The sequence below is a fragment of the Hippoglossus stenolepis genome, chromosome 6, assembly GCF_022539355.2.
Source record: "Hippoglossus stenolepis isolate QCI-W04-F060 chromosome 6, HSTE1.2, whole genome shotgun sequence".
Taxonomy (NCBI): domain Eukaryota; kingdom Metazoa; phylum Chordata; class Actinopteri; order Pleuronectiformes; family Pleuronectidae; genus Hippoglossus; species Hippoglossus stenolepis.
In genome coordinates this window covers 10,709,857-10,726,320 of record NC_061488.1, presented here as the reverse complement: position 1 = coordinate 10,726,320, position 16,464 = coordinate 10,709,857, and the positions used below count along the sequence as shown (strand labels likewise).

The 16,464-nt window shown below is 44.3% G+C and overlaps 1 protein-coding gene across 2 annotated transcripts; it reads left to right on the top strand.

The window, feature by feature from the left end:
• The first annotated feature begins 2,086 nt into the window (after positions 1–2,086).
• si:ch211-117c9.5 (sodium- and chloride-dependent creatine transporter 1) lies at positions 2,087–16,463 on the top strand. 2 transcript variants are annotated; one of them, XM_035158121.2, is made up of 14 exons: positions 2,090–2,760; positions 3,887–4,186; positions 7,050–7,181; positions 7,311–7,635; positions 7,996–8,128; positions 9,413–9,547; positions 9,664–9,767; positions 11,547–11,671; positions 12,477–12,589; positions 13,385–13,525; positions 14,736–14,838; positions 14,929–15,029; positions 15,107–15,277; positions 15,415–16,463. In XM_035158121.2, the coding sequence occupies exons 1-14, from the start codon at positions 2,730–2,732 to the stop codon at positions 15,541–15,543; spliced, it is 2,043 nt and encodes a 680-aa protein (XP_035014012.1). In that variant the 5' UTR covers positions 2,090–2,729; the 3' UTR covers positions 15,544–16,463. The 2 variants fall into 2 exon arrangements, with proteins under 2 accessions (XP_035014013.1, XP_035014012.1); XM_035158122.2 differs by lacking the exons at positions 14,929–15,029; positions 15,107–15,277; positions 15,415–16,463 and having other exon boundaries at positions 2,087–2,760; positions 13,914–14,739.
• Position 16,464: the final 1 nt, after the last annotated feature.

Sequence of the window (16,464 nt, the reverse complement as noted above, 5' to 3'; positions counted from 1 at the left end):
GCCTCAAAATGACTGACTTTTCTTTTGAGGCTACCAGTGGAGACGGCCAGACATCCTCCCTGCATCTTGTACCAGCGACACGAGGTGAGTGAGTTCATTATGTCCACTTCTGTTCTTCTATCCCAGGGATTAATTTGATTAAATGTGTCACTAGACTTAAGACCTGAATCCAGGGAGACCAAAGCATGTGTGTGTACTCCTCCGTGGATTCTCACCTTGCAGAGGTGGATATTTACCAAAATATTTATCACAGCTTGATGTTGCACTGAATTTGCTCCATGTTATGAAGTGTATAAAGCAGTGTTTTATTAGTAGTGTGTGAGTGGGGTCATTTGTGCAAAACTGTTAATGTAGACAATGTCCACTAGATGTCGCCCAATATCAAATACAGCAGTTCAAGCTCTGCAAGATCACTAGTTTCGTTGAAGGACATCAATGCAGACACACTGTTGGTTAGAATGATGACACAAAAACTACAGGATGGATTCAAAAAACTCAATTGATTATTTAGTCTATGAAATCCTCCGTTTGTCTTGAAAAATATAACAATGTTGAAAAAATATTGACAAAAAAGTCACATTTGAACATTGGTTAAAAATGACTTAACAAGTAATAAACTATCAATGTTAATATATCTTGTTAACCCTCCTCCCTATAGTTCCTGCTGCCCAGAAATGTAGACAAAATAAGCAGAACATAACACCATCAGACGCTGCTTTGGGCGTGTATCTACTGTGTGTGTTATTAGGAGCACTACACTTCTGAGGTCCTGGTTAAGGTTAGGGGCAATATGTGAATTGCTGGTAGGTTAAGGTTCGGGTTATGCATGAATTGATCTTGGTTAAGATTAGATATAGGGTTTTCATATATGAATTAAAGTCAATGCAAAGTCCCAGTAAGGATAGGTGTGTGTGTGTTTGTGTGTGCATGCTTGCTTGAGTGGCTGTGTGTGTGCGTGTGTGTGTACTTGTACAGATCTCTTTGTGAGGACTATTTTAAGTCTAAACCGTATGGAGTGAGACTGTTTATTAGGGTTAGGGTTAGAATTAGGTTTAGGTCAGGGTAAGGATTAGGCATGTAGTTTGGATGGTTAAGGTTAGGGTAAGGAGCTAGAGAATGCAGTATGCCAATGAGTGTCCTCACTAAGATAGAAGTACAAGGTGTGTGGGTTTGGCTGTTCACAATGAATGGAAGTTGTGTGTACGTGCCTGTGTGCATGTCTGCGTCTGGGTGTGTGTGTACTTGTATACATGTCTTTGTGAGGACCATTTTGCGCATACAACCTACAGAGTGAGAGTGACATTTTGGGAAAGTGAGGACATTTTGGCCGGTCCTCACTTTCTGACTTACATTCAATGAACTGTTTGAGGGTTAAGACTTGGTTTTAGGGTTAGGGTTAGAATTAGGTTTAGTTTAGGGTTATATACTTGTACAGATCTCTTTGTGAGGACTATTCTAACTCTAGACCTTATGGAGTGAGACTTGTTATTAAGGTTATTGTTAGAATTAGGTTTAGGTCAGGGTAAGGATAGGCATTTAGTTTGGATGGTTAAGGTTAGGGTAAGGGGCTAGGGAATGCATTATGTCAGTAAGTGTCCTCCCAAAGACAGATGTACAAACGCGTGTGTGTGTGTGTGTGTATATACTTATACCTTTGTGAGGACCATGACCCTGCAGGGTGAGGACATTTTTTGGAAAATTAGGTCATTTTGACCGGTCCTCACTCTTTCAAAGGCCTATTTGAGGGTTAAGACTTGGTTTTAGGGTTAGAATGAGGTTTAGTTTAGGGTTATACGTTTAGTTGTGATGGTTAAGGTTAGGGTAAGGGGCTAGGGAATGCATTACGCCAATGAGTGTCCTCACTAAGATAGAATTACAAGCATGTGTGTGTGTGTGTGTGTAGGTGTGAATATGCATGAGTGTGCATGTGTCATAACCCCATCCTTGTGACTCTGTCTTTCGTTTTCACTGCGTGCTGCTGCTGCTGCTGCGGCTGCTGATGCTGTGCGCACCCACCGCACTGGGCTCGGTCTCAGCCAATCACGTCAGCCGGCGGCGGCGGCGGAGAGAGAGAGAGAGAGAGAGAGAGAGAGAGAGAGAGAGAGAGAGAGGGAGGGCGCGGGGTAGAGTCGGTCTCAGCTCGCGGACCCTGGTGGAGCGGATCACATTCTCCGTCTGTCGAGCCGAGGCATCAACCACAGCTTCAAGGACTCCTGACCGGCGCCGTTGGAACGACACGAGGACGACAGGAACCAGCTGCTCTCCCTAAGGCGCAGCATCATTTCCATCTAAGTGTCATCCATGAGATTCTTCAGGCTTACCTTCAAGTGCTTCGTCGACTGCTTCTGAATCTGCTCCTGTCATCGGCTCATCTGACCGCGTCGCTTTGTGAACATCGTTTTTTTTCTGTCTCCGTCTCTTGGCCGAGCTGAGGGGATCCAACGTGCGATTAAAAAAAAACAACAACAAAAACAAACTGCGATTGTTTAGTTTTTTTTTTCAATCTCAAGAAGGCAAAAGAAAATAACAAACTCAGAAAAAAAAACAGAAAAAAAAAAACAAACAAAAAAAGACAAGCTGAGCTCTGCATAGCTGCTCCTGTGTGAGTGCCTGAGCCCTGTCACCAGCCAGGCACGTTCATACAAACTTCAACCAGGCCCCTCTGGCTCAAACCACCAGCCGCCAGCTTCGTTTGAAAAAGGAGAGAAACAGTTTTTCCATCCGACAACATGTCACCTGAGTTGGAAGAGAACAGCCAAGGTGAGTATGGTGCTGCATGACCTGCACTTGCCTATCACATGACTGAGCCTCAGGAGCTGCCTCAGCCCTCATCACATCACAGATACACGTGACGGTGTCTAAATGTGCACCTCGCGCGGAAATTTGTGCGATATTTTATGCACATTTGCACCCACAACAAAATCAAATGTCAGGTTTTGAGCCCGGCGATGTGAGAGCGTCATCATCTCAGAGCATCACCCATGCTCACAGAATTAGATGACTCATGTTCAGGCATTTTCTATGAGATCAGGTTTTATTCCTCACACAGACCCCCCCATTCACACCCAGGGACAATAGATTTTTTTTCTTAACCCAACATGGGGTCTATTTGGATCAAGCTTTACTCTCAAACTACAGGTTTCCTCTCATCAACTTGCTTCCATCCTTCACCTTCCTCACTCTCCTCTTCTTCATTCCCCTCCTCTGTTCGCACACCCTCTCAAACTGCTCTGATCTGGATTCAGCTGCCTCGCTTTTTGCATCCAGCACAGCGAGGCTGACGGCAGGATGGCAGCAGTGGAGCGGCACACCGGTGCATTTACTTGTGCCCGAGACCCCCTGCCTGCATGTGTTCACTGTTGTTTGTGGGGAAAGGGACACAAAAGACAGCTGCGTGAGCGTCAGAGTCTGTGCCTTCAGCCGGCTCTCCTCTCTGCTGTGTTGCACCGCAGCATCACTAATCACCCCCTGTCTGTGAGACAGACAGAGGGAATGAGCATCGGGGGGGAGGGCTCAGTGATGCCAGCACAACAGCAACGGGATTTCAGCTCAAGCACTGATTGTGAAAAGGCAGATTACACACAAACCCTCTGAATGTGCACAGTGAATTGAATTTCAGCTGTAGTTGCTCTGATGCTTCATGCAATGAATGGAAAACCTTCAGATTCCCTCTTCCATTCATTGGGCGAGGAGACTGTAGTTCATCCGTCTCCAGTTTTGACTTGTGGTGTGAAGTTATGTGTATGTTTACATGAGAGTGTATGTTTACATCAGTGTTAAACTACTGTCTCCTCCTCTGTATTTAAACAGACTTATCCCTTGTGTCTTATCTGCCCCTCTCTCTTCTTCTTCCTCATCTGACCCTCCCTCTTTTCCCCCGTTCCAGGTGAAATCAGTCTCCCCCAGCTCGAGGCAGGGACCCTGTCTGAGGAGGAAGGTGGGGGGTCAGCTCGCCCCCTGGTGCCCGTGCCTGGAGCGGGGCCAGGGTGTGGTGAGGGCGGAGGGGCTGGCACACCGCAGGCCCAGGACGTGGCTGCAGCCGGGACCGGGAACGGGGTGGCAGTGCCGGTGGTGGAGAGAGAAACTTGGACCCGACAGATGGACTTCATCATGTCCTGCGTGGGTTTTGCTGTTGGCTTGGGCAACGTGTGGAGGTTCCCTTATCTCTGCTACAAGAACGGAGGAGGTGAGCTTCAGGTCCTAAGTGTGGTTAGAATAAATCTATGTGTTACTATATGAGAAGTTTCATTTCAAAATGTGTTAGGATTCATTTCATTAAAATAGTTCAGATTGACATCCAAAGCTTATAGTTTCTTATACTAATGAGTATAAAACACGAGTGTGAAAGCGAAGGGTTTTCAGTAATAAACAGTTTATCTTATAATATAATGAACCACTGTGCATGGTCCTCCCAGTGTCATCCATCAACATTGTTTAAAATCCAGCCACTGATAGTGTCTCTAAACGTAGGAAGGTAAAGCGGGTCGTCCACTTACTAGAAGGTTTGTAGTTCGATCACCAGTTCCTTTGGTTTGCATTCCAGACAAAGTGTGCTTGGGCAAGACACTCGACCTTGAAGACCTGTGCGACTGCTGTGTGTGTGTATGTGATCAAAAAGCCCAGTGTATTGCAACATGTATGAATGTAACTCATAATGTAAAGTGCTTTGAGTGGTCGATAAAACTAGAAAAGTGCTGTAGAGAAACAGTCCAGACTTAATGATTCATTTTCCTACGTATTGGGAGATGTCATCATCCCTAAAGGCCAAAGGTTTTAAACTCGTATGTTTAGAGCTTCCATTAACTTGCTGTTAGAATACAATGGAAACAAATCCTAGAAATTCTTCGTGGGAAAAAGTGGTTCAGCTAATTGAGGAATCTTCCTGGTATTTCACTATTCACTTAGCTATTTCTCTCAGATACTCCTGGCAGTTGGTGGAACAACACTTTGTTTGTTACAGCCGACCGTTGCTTCACATTCAGACCTAGTACAAGTTGCCCTTCGGTCAGTCCGCTGATCACTCACTGGCATACAAGTTGTTTTATGGTCTGTATCCACTCCTACAGTATATCTGTGCCAGCTTGTCTTACAGTAACCTTCCCGGACTGCAGCTTCTGGCCTTGACTAGTCTTATCTCTGCCCTACACCCACCTTTCTCTTTTTTTATGAGGTGTTTAGTTGAAACTGAATGGTACAACTCTGTGTGTGTGTGTGTGTTTCATAGTCCAGCCCTCCCTCTCTTGTGTGTGTGGGTCTTGTGACCCATGGCTTTGATACCCACCTTCTGGTATCGTATAACAATGGCCTGCCTCACACAGTCCACCCCCTGTGTTCCTGCCCGGACCTCACGTCGAATACAAAGGTGCTCTCTCCCCCTCTGCTCCTGATAAGGAGGCATATGGGTATGTCACACAATAACTGTCCTGTGACCGTTTCCGTCCTTTCCCCCCCCGCACAGCCACATCCACTACAATACTTCGTTTTGCGTCCTTGACCAGCCCAGAGTACACCTTGTAACATAACAACAACTGTGTCAGATAAGGTCTGCGGCTTGTAGACGAGCCGTCTTGCTACTAAATCAAGGACACACTCCACTTGAGACTGTAATAGAAGATAGTACTGTAAACATGTGGAATTAACGCTCTGCAAATCTCATTTATTTATTTATTTGTAACTTAGCTTCTTGGCCTGATGTGTCTGGTCCAGTCATGATTAGAGAGGATTTACTTAAGCCTATTAAGGACGCAGTTCCTCGCTGATTTGCCCAATATGCTGGGGTATGTCAGCCCGAGCATTTTCTCTGGTCATTCCATTCACGCCTCCTATTGCATCCCTCTCCCTTTCTCTTTCTCTCCTTTCCTCTCTGTGTCTCTCTCTTGATCTCCCACCCCTTTTCTCTGTTAGACTCCCGCTCACCAATGTTTCCTTATAAGGCTACAGCCCTCTGCACTCACAGAATGACATAAAGATGATGGACTGAATGAGGCACAAACTGTCAATCAATAACATGGTTGCAGAAACAGCCAGGGCGATGGCATGGTGGGCCCTTTTTTTTTTAGCATTCGTTGAAGCTCCTCTACCACAGCGTTGTCCCAGTTTCTCTTGTGTCCCTTTCCTGTGATCCATCCATCCTTCCCTCCTTCTTCTCGGCCTCTCTCTGCTCTGCGTCACACCTGGTCATGTGACTCCCTCCCATCTGCGCACTGTGGTGGCATCACCCTTTTATATTATTAATCAAACCAAATCGTTTAGTGAATTAAAAAGGGCCATGCCTTCTTTTTAATGTCGTTTTTACCCCCCCGCTGTCTATTCCTGATCACAGCAAGCTGCTGCCACGGCACAAGCAGCTGAAGGGAGATTATTTATAGAAAACGCTGACACTCACTGTCTGTCTCCTTTAATTTTGTACTGAATTTATATTTTATGAATAAGGGACAATTGACACAATAATTGAACACTTTTAACTCCGTCTGTCTGTGGCATACCAGTGCATTCCATTCACATCATTACACATATAATCTGTAGACTAATCCAAAGAATTGCGATCAATCATATAAAGATATATAATTTGACATTATGTTATTTATTGTTATATTTGCAATTCAAAATGAAAAACTTTACAATGGTGTGTTCAGGGGTTTAATTCAGTGTTTGACCATGTAATCCCAATGTTCTCTGTTTGTCAACACACTTGTTTGGTAAATGTTCCTTTTATAGTAAATGACAACCAAGTCTCAGAACAACTAAGGTCGATTTTAATATTACGTAATATTTTGAATGTTATTGGGATTTAGTTTATTTGATGCAATTATTATCATGAAAATACCATTATAATTATTGATTGAGTTATTAAGGACTATAAACCAAACACTGTAGTAATATGCTTCCTACTAAATATCCAAACCGTGCCATGTGCTTTTACTTATTACAGAGGGTTGTTCTGAGTTGTACTGAATTATTTGCTGTTTCTAATAATGACACCATGCACTGTATCTACCTGCCTGTTAATTCAGGTGCCTTGTGATGAATGTGTTTGATGTGTGATGCAGGCGTTTTCCTGATCCCCTACTTGATCATCGTGTTCATCGGGGGCATCCCGGTCTTCTTCCTGGAGATCGCACTGGGACAGTTCATGAAGCAAGGAGGGGTCTCTGCCTGGAACATTGCACCCCTCTTCAAAGGTACCTTACTCTGTTCAAGTTAATGTGTCAGACACACAGAGATAACAAGTTATTTTACTACTGTTCATCACCTCTGATTTGCAAATTGTAACCCTGCATCCCATGCTTTCCTCTCCTCCTCTCTGTCAGGTCTGGGCTTGGCCTCGATGGTGATCGTGTTCTTCTGTAACACCTACTACATCATGATTCTGGTGTGGGGCCTCTACTTTCTCTTCCACTCCTTCACCAACCCACTGCCCTGGGCCACCTGTGGACATCCCTGGAACACGCCCAACTGTACACAGGACTTCCGGCGTGCCTGCTACAACCGCAGCGCACTGCTTTCATCTGCTGACACCCCCTTCAACGTTGTCTCCTCTACGTCCCCACTGAACCTGTCCTCAGCCCTGCTCCTTTTCAACGGCAGCTGCGCGGAGTCCGAGGGCATGCGCTCCCCTGTCATCGAGTTCTGGGAGTATGTCGTAATTTGACTGGGAGTTGTCATGGAGGACTAGAGCCAAATCCATAAAGATTTGAATACACCGCTAAGTTGACCTGTGTTTGTGCACTTTGTATCCAGCCCCCGCACTTTGTGATGCAGACCTTTATTCTGATCATTCTGATGTTTTTAATGTTACAGATTTGATTATTTAATTAACTTTTAGGCCATTCACAGTGCAAGCCCTATCAAAGTCTTATTTAACCCATATTCAAGTTGTATTTCAACTTGCAGACTCCTGCATGAAGTTATACACTAGATCTTCAAACGTCCCATTGGTGTGTTTGAAAACTGTCGGCTTTTCTAATGGGCTCGTCTCTGTGTTCTCCCTCCCAGGCGTAAAGTGCTGCGTCTGTCTGATGGGCTGCACGAGCCCGGTGACATCAGCTATGAGATGGTGCTCTGTCTCATAGCCACCTGGATCATCGTTTACTTCTGCATGTGGAAAGGTGTCAAATCTACCGGCAAGGTAAAGTACTTTCTGGCTGTGCAATTCATGGTGCTTAATGTCACATGCCAGTGATCTGGGCTTAGTGAGTGTAGATTAATATTGATGGCTTCGTATTCTACACTGTGCATAAAATGTTACTTGTCACCATCAGGGTTCACGGAGTGCAGAGTGTTATTTGCATGGCTTTGTGTGAAAGATTTAAATAATTGCAGCATTTTGCCCCTTGACCCCAAATCAGCTTTAGTGTCTAGACTGAAAAACATAAACACGTGTATTCTCTCAATGTCTGCTAATTTGCATAGTTATATATGTACAGTTTAATATATATTTGTATATAGATGTATATAGTATATTCTTGTTTATATTCATGTGTGTGTATACATATATATCCAGCTTAAGTTTCAGTCAGGTTACAATCTTACTCTGATCCCAACACCCCTATTATGTTAAATGCTCCATATGCATTGTTCCATTTTAAAAAAGATGTCCACTTCTCATTTTGTTTTAATGTGTGTGCACTGAAACCTTGACGAAAACGAATGCAGCCATATTTTGTAGCATATGGAGCTGTCTGTGTTTGCATACTTGTGTCTCCAGAGTAGCTGCAGCTCGTAGAGCGAGGCGGAAAACAATGAAGGAGATTGAGCCAGCCAGCTGTAAGCCGATTAGTAACTTTCCACGATGTAGATGTTTTAGAGCTGACCATGTTCGCCCTAGATCAAGGCAAATATGTGCTTTCTCATTACTTTGCTCTTACCACACTGATTTAGCGGGGACTTGCTTCTTCAAGGTAGCATGGGGGCATAACTTGACAAAGACTACTTTCTGAAAAGGTCTGCCAAAAACCCCTGCTATTGCAGGAGGTTTACAAATTGTCTGGCTTTCCATTTACAGGCTACCTTTTCTTCAAAGTAACATGACAGGGCCCATTACACATCTACTACAGGAAGGACCTAATGGGCTTCTACTTAAGACTTGAGTATTTGCAAAGCAGGTAAATGCTTAATCCAAGTGATAAAAACAGCAGTTGCATTGAAACATTTGACCATAGCTGATGGACCATGTTAATAAGCACTGAACCTAGCTTGTTAAATTCATCATATAACCACATATTTTTTATGTACTCACCTCATGTAATATGAGGAGTTTAAATGTTAACTGTGGAGTTTTCTACTTTTATTTAATACAAGTTAATGCATAGCATTCAAACCTCACCTCCCCACCTCCAAGTATATTCTACAAATTGGTGCTAGGATGTCTAGAAATGTACTTCACATCTCCCTTTTTTCCATCTTTCTGCAGGTTGTTTACTTCACTGCTCTGTTCCCATACCTGGTCCTGGTTGTTCTCCTGGCCCACGGAATCACTTTACCCGGAGCTTACGATGGCATCATTTACTACCTGAAACCAGACTGGTCCAAACTCGGAGAAGCACAGGTATAACCTTTGCCTTCGCTTGCATGTGGATATCCTTACACATACTGTTTGTCTGCAGCAGGGCAGTGAAAAGAAAGAGTGTGAAATATTACTCACACAGTTCCCTTACGTGATAGGTGTGGATTGATGCCGGCACTCAGATTTTCTTCTCCTATGCCATCGGACTGGGTGCCCTGACTGCACTGGGCAGCTACAACCGCTTCCATAACAACTGTTACCAGTGAGTCAATACACAACATCAGACGACACTGTCACTGGAAGGAGGCCAACGTTAACACAAACATCAGCCAGACTCTGTGTACTGCTGCGTGTGACGCGCTTAGTCTAAAACAAACCAGTAAGGATCGTATTTCCATTAGAATTGGTCTTTTATTCACTATACTCACACTTGATGGATACACTGTACGAGTGTGAGGAGTAGTTATGTCTGAAGGTCCCCGGACTTCCTGGCCCACTACTCACATTTCACATGTAAAGTAATTTCCTCTGTGATAAAAATAGAAGCGAATGGGTTTCCAGGAGGAGCTCTATTTTATTTTATTATACATATGAACTGGTACAATAGAAGGTCAAGACGGCCTGTAGTGAAGACGGGAGTGTAGCGCCGAGTTTAAACTACAGGTGGCCTCACTAGTTTTGTTTCTGTTGCCAGGTCGATGAGCCTAAAAGTATTTACTCTTAACAGATGTTCTAATATATGGAGACACGTTTGTGATCGTTAGCACCTCAGCAGTAGTAGGGATAATTGAAAAACAAGATAATCTTATCACTCGCTGTGTAGATATTTGGAATGCCCGTAATAGGAGGAGCCTCACGAATATCCTGCCATCTGGTATTTTCTCTGCCGTGACCTTAATTGGAAGTTAAAAGATGTGTACAGATCCTGAGGTATTTCCGCTCAGCTCTGTTTTCTCACACTCACTTAAAGTAGCCCAGAATATCTTGGAAGAAGTATATATAAACTGCGCTGTGATGCCAATGTATTTGGGACTCAGAAGCCAGTCTTGGGGTTTTGTGTCCTGTGTGTTTTTGTATCTGATATGTTGATATACTATGTGAAAAAAAAAAAGGTAAAATCTTTTAATGTGGTATTTAAAGGCAAAATCAAACACAATCAAAATGGCCCAAATAGCCCAGGACTCTTGAGGGTTCAGCTAATTTTTGTATAATAATGTTAGCATTCCGCTCAAAGCACAGGTGAGCTAAACCACACATTAGTCCAAAGTACACACTAATAAAAGCTGAGCCTTGTCTTGGATAAACACTCTTTTATTTGGTCATAGTTAAATCTCCTCCACCGCATCACGGCCTCACAGGGCCACTAGTGCAGCTATAGACCTGCAGTCTTACTAAATAATGTGGTCTTGATGCGGCCGGCTTTCTTAACCCAACCACCCACTCTCACTTGTTGTAATTATACACATCCATAAGCATTCCTATGAGTATTGCCTCAGACGGATGGAGCTTATTGACGGCTGACGGAGTGGTGTTTGCCGCTGAAGGCAGCCGCTGTTATAATATCCACCGTGGTGCAACTGTTGTTTATACAGAGAGGATTCTTGGCTGGTGTTGCTAACTCGACTTGACTTATCAGAGTAAACTGAAGGTCACTCACTGTGCTGACCATAAAACTGGAATGTTGACTTTGTATTTGAATGGGAATGAAATCTCCAACATAATTTGTTTATAAATGCATGAATTATTATAATGTTAGATACAGTTCGTGCTGTATATACAGCGAGTCAGTCCGGGTATCATTTAACTCTCCCCCTCTCAGACCTTGGAACAGACTTACCATTGGTTTATTTCCTCTCCTCCTGCCAACTACAAACACAACAGAAGCTTTCAGAGAAATTGCTATTGATCCCTGATTTGCCAACACAGCATCCCATTTGAGCCTCATGTTACAGGATATTATAATTCATATTTTGCTCAAAGTCACATTCTTGCTCTTCTGTTTTTACCCCCTCTCTCTTTCTCTTCCTCTTTCTTCTTGCAGGGATGCATTCGTCCTGGCCTTCATTAACAGTGGAACCAGTTTCTTTGCAGGCTTTGTGGTGTTCTCTGTGCTGGGCTTCATGGCTGAGGAGCAAGGCGTGGACATCAGTAAGGTAGCAGAGAGTGGTAAGGATACAGCATCCCCACAATGTAGCCACCTTAAACCCACTGTAATGAGCAGAGTGCTGACAGTGAGAGCTAAATCAGGGGTTACTCAAAGGTCCACATCGGATTTTTATTTAAGGATAGAGGTCTGGAATTATTTGCTGATTACAGAATATGATTCGATCAACTAATTTATACCATTTAGGCACCATACATTCAAATTCATGGCAATAGAAACTGCAAAATACCTTTGAACCGACACAAGAGGTGAGATTGCCAGATGGAGACACTGATCCAAATGTTCATTGGTCAAGCTGCTGCGATTTGAGCTTTTCGCCACATTAACTGTGTAGAATGCAGGATTACACTAATATGTTCTGATATTCACCACATGTGACCCCTGAACTTCCATTTGTGATTACATCACAAAAGTCACTTGTCTTGTGATGTGGTCAGCACAAAACCGAGGCAGACACACGGCTCAGACAGTTATAGTCCAGATGCATTTTGTATCTACTCACAACACTCTCCAGCAGTTAGCATCACTAAGACAACACTGTCAACGATAAGGAAATAAGCCAGACTAAAACCATCTTCAGCAGGGGACACGATCAATGTGAAGAATCTCCAGCTACACTGCATATTCCATTTTTTGTATTGATAGAAATGTATTCCAAAATCGTAACATTACACCTCATAATGTATTGTAGATAAACGCCGGGTGCAGATTGACTTGCGCTCCAGTTTGGAGGCGGGCCGAGGTCTGGACTCTGAGAAGCCCTGCTCTGGATACTTTATGCCTCTGACTCTGCTTCTTAATGTGCAGGTCCAGGCCTGGCCTTTATTGCCTACCCCAAGGCTGTGACTCTGATGCCTCTGGCGCCGCTCTGGGCTGCACTTTTCTTCTTCATGTTGCTCATACTGGGCTTGGACAGCCAGGTATGGACACATCTCAGTTTGTTTATATCCACCTTAGCTTTGTCTTAGAGGACGCTGTATGCTAATGCAAGGTATTACCTGCTTCTGTATTTTGCTGTTTTGATTCTGCAGCACTTATGTAGTAACATTGTCTACATTTCTGTGTCTCTATCACTTCCTCTCACACAAACAGTCCAGCCACACCGCGTCCAGTTTTAGCATTGCATTTCTTAGCAGCCTGTTTGTTGTGTGTCTGTTTGAGCCAGTGCCTACATCCATTGTTTCACAGCCCAGGGATTTGTCAATGAGCTTCTGTCTGATTCACACAGAGAGCGTCTGTCTGCTCTCCAATCCTTTCAGTTACTCTCACTTTTCTTCCCCTCTCTCTCTCATTTCTTCTGCATTCATGTTTCTCCTTTTCCTGCCACAGCCACTCTGCCCGTGCATGTGCTGCCATTTCTAGTAAATGATGTAAAAATAGCTCCACGGTTGAACTATGTCTCTGCAAAGATACACATAAACATCCTTGCGTTTGCAGACTGAGGAAGAGAGTGTGAGCGGACATGCTCACCTCTCAGTTGCATGTCATGTGCATCTGACACACAGTACATTTGTTGGTTGAAAGAGAATGTAAGCGGGTAGTCATGGGGTTGAGTCAGCAATATGCTATTTCCAAGTACATTGCATTCCTAGGTTACAATGCAGACAGCTGTGCACAACATCCGAGCATACAGACTTAAGTCTTAACCTCCGGGTCTGTCATTCACTTCTCTCCTCATTCTTTCTCTCTTTTTATCCACTTACTTTCTTTTTCAGTTTGTCGGGGTAGAAGGTTTGATAACAGGAATCATGGACATGCTGCCCCCTAAATCTGTCCTGGGCTCTCTGCGCCGAGAGGTGGTGGCGGCCATCTGCTGCTTCATCTGCTTCCTCATCGACATGTCGATGGTCACAGAGGTACAGTGTGGAGTTTTAGACCTCATTCTGTTGTTTGTCAGGATTTAAGTGGGATGCACAAAATAACTTCCAGACCGAATTCAATGCCATTCAGAAACTATTGGGTCGGAAGATTATTTTTATGATTCTATTATAAACTTAGTAGGAATGCAGCCTTCATTGACGTACACATTGGATTTCTAATTCTTTTCTATTATGGCAATATACATTTGTCGAGTGAATTCAAAGCTGAACTGTTAAACTGCGAAATAAGCAACGCAGCTGAAGTCTAGTTAAAGTTTTTCAGTACTGGGTATATCCCCCAGTTTTCATTGCGTATAGTGCTACACACCTTCATCACAGAAGAGTCAATACTAGCCTGTGGAATGTTGTTCCACTCCTCCACAAGGGCCTGGCGGAGTTGTCGGATGTTTTCCGGCTGTGGCCGATCCAGAGCATCCCACAGATGCTCAATGGGTGACCTGTCTGGCGAGTGTGCAGGCCAAGGCAGGACAGGGACGTCTCAGCGTCTGACAGGGCACTACAAATCTGTGCCACATGAGGACGTGCATTGTCATGTTGGAATGTCAGTCCATGGCGCCGGATAAACAGGATCACATGGGCACAAGGATCTCATCACGGTATCACTGGGCATCGTCTCCCTCTCGTCTTATGGTCCAACTTCACATTGTTGGGTGGCCTTTATTGTTGGATTGTAATGATACTGTTTGCCGCACGTAGACACTTTTTATTGCAGTCACACCTGTCTAGCCTATGAATTATATCAGTTTTCGCTGGTACCCACTGGTTGATCATTAAACAAACTGCCAGGAAAAACTCCAGCTATTTTTTATTGTTTTGTACAATAGAAATACAGGGAAAAACAAATTTCACATCAGATTGCACACTTTCACCAAGGTCCAACAGTCTCTTTAAATTCAATCTAGCTGCACTAAAGTGTACACACTCATAGATATGAGACCTATAAATATCCCTGTTTTATCATCTATGTGTTGTCTCATTGGAAATTGGTGAAAATGTCGCAATGTTAAAGAAAGTGGGAAAAAAAAGAATTCCTGGATCTGCACCAAAATTTCATGGGCTTAGGAAACCATTGCCAGGAATGAAATGGCATGAAAGCCTGAACAGTGGAGACGGGGCTGCAATCAGGTCATACATAAAGAATTAGCAGGAAAGTCTGGATCCTCACTGCTCTCTCTGTTTCTGTCAGGGAGGGATGTATGTCTTCCAGCTGTTTGACTACTACTCTGCCAGTGGCATCACTCTGCTGTGGCAGGCCTTCTGGGAGTGTGTGGTGATTGCATGGGTCTATGGTGAGACAATGCTGCACAACTGCAATACAAACAACACAAACAGCACAATCCTAATGCATTATCTCAGCATACTTATGTCATCCCTGTCAGGCGCAGACCGTTTCATGGATGACGTGGCTCGTATGATCGGCTACCAGCCCCTACCTTACATGAAGTGGTGCTGGTCCTACATCACGCCTGTCGTCTGTGTGGTAAGAGTTGTCGTGTGTGATTTTCTGTTTGTTCTACGTGGCCGTTGCAAACCGCTGACAGTTTTGTGTGCATACAGGGTGTGTTCCTGTTCCACGTGGTGAACTACAAGCCCCTGACCTACAACACGTCGTATACATACCCCTTGTGGGGTGAAGCAATCGGCTGGTTATTGGCTCTGTCCTCAATGCTCTGTATCCCTGTCACTGTTCTCTTCAAACTGCTGCGCTGCAAAGGATCTTTGCGGGAGGTCAGTAGGCCAGGGTGCAAAACATGGATGAATATGCACATTATCTTGTGCGTGAATTAAGATGCGTATCTTAAAACTCAAAGCTCCAGCATCAGTCCAGGAGCGAGCTCATCGTGTCCTTGTCTTTTTCTGTGCAGAGGTGGCAGCACCTTACCACCCCAGTTTGGGGCAGACATCACCTGGAGTACCTGGCCCCAGAGAGCGAGGCCAAACTGCTGCCCCCTGCTGGAACCAAGAATCAGCTTCTCTTTGAGAGTGTCATCTGATGAGCTGAGCCCTACAGAACACAGATCCAAGGTCGCCCTTGACATCAGCACACACAGACACAAACATACAGACGACCCCACACGCATGCACACCACACTGGCCCAGTCAGAGCAAAGTGCAGATTAATCACGCAGCCCACAGTTTTGAAGGTATGGAAAAGCCCTGGACAATTGGACCTAAGATTAGATGGGAGAAGAACTGAAACCCAACCGCAAGAATACAGTCATCACAGGCTGATGTTCCGTCTGCTCTGCTTTCTGACTCTACCTCGCTGATTCTCCCCTCTCTCTCTCTGTCCCCTGCCTTTGTGCTGTTCCGTCCCGTCTTGTTCCGTGAGTGCGATATGTCTAGTGTAGTTGCGATATCTTCCCCTCGCTGCGCCTCTGTGTTTAAGTTCAACAGCCTCCCAACATGTCATGTCATTATACTGTGAGTGAGCAGAAACTTAAAAAAAATTCTCGAGAAACTTTCGAAATGAAAGACCTCACATTCGCTGCTGATATGCCATGGTCTGAATGTGTGTGTGTGTGTGAGTGTGAGTAAGAAAGAGTGCGTGTTGGACTGTGGCAGTGTAGTCTTCATATACATGTAGCGTTGTGTTTGCCCATCATTGTTTCCTGCCAAGTGTACTCTCTTCGTGAACAGCTTCCATTTGTAAGAAACAAAACAAAACAATCAAAAAGAGGAAAATGCATCACCACTTCCAGCTGTGTGTTATGAACTAACTTATCCAGTGTATTGTGGGGTCTGTGAATCAGTGTTAACAATATTCGGAGGGGGATGACGATCAATATTTCCATCAGAAGAGACGGAGAGAAAGTTCAGATCGAATTGTGCAAAGAGCAGGAGACGGGGATGTGGGGAGTGGGAAGAGACTTGGTGAAAGGAAAGAAGCAATAAATGACCAGATTAAGATGGAC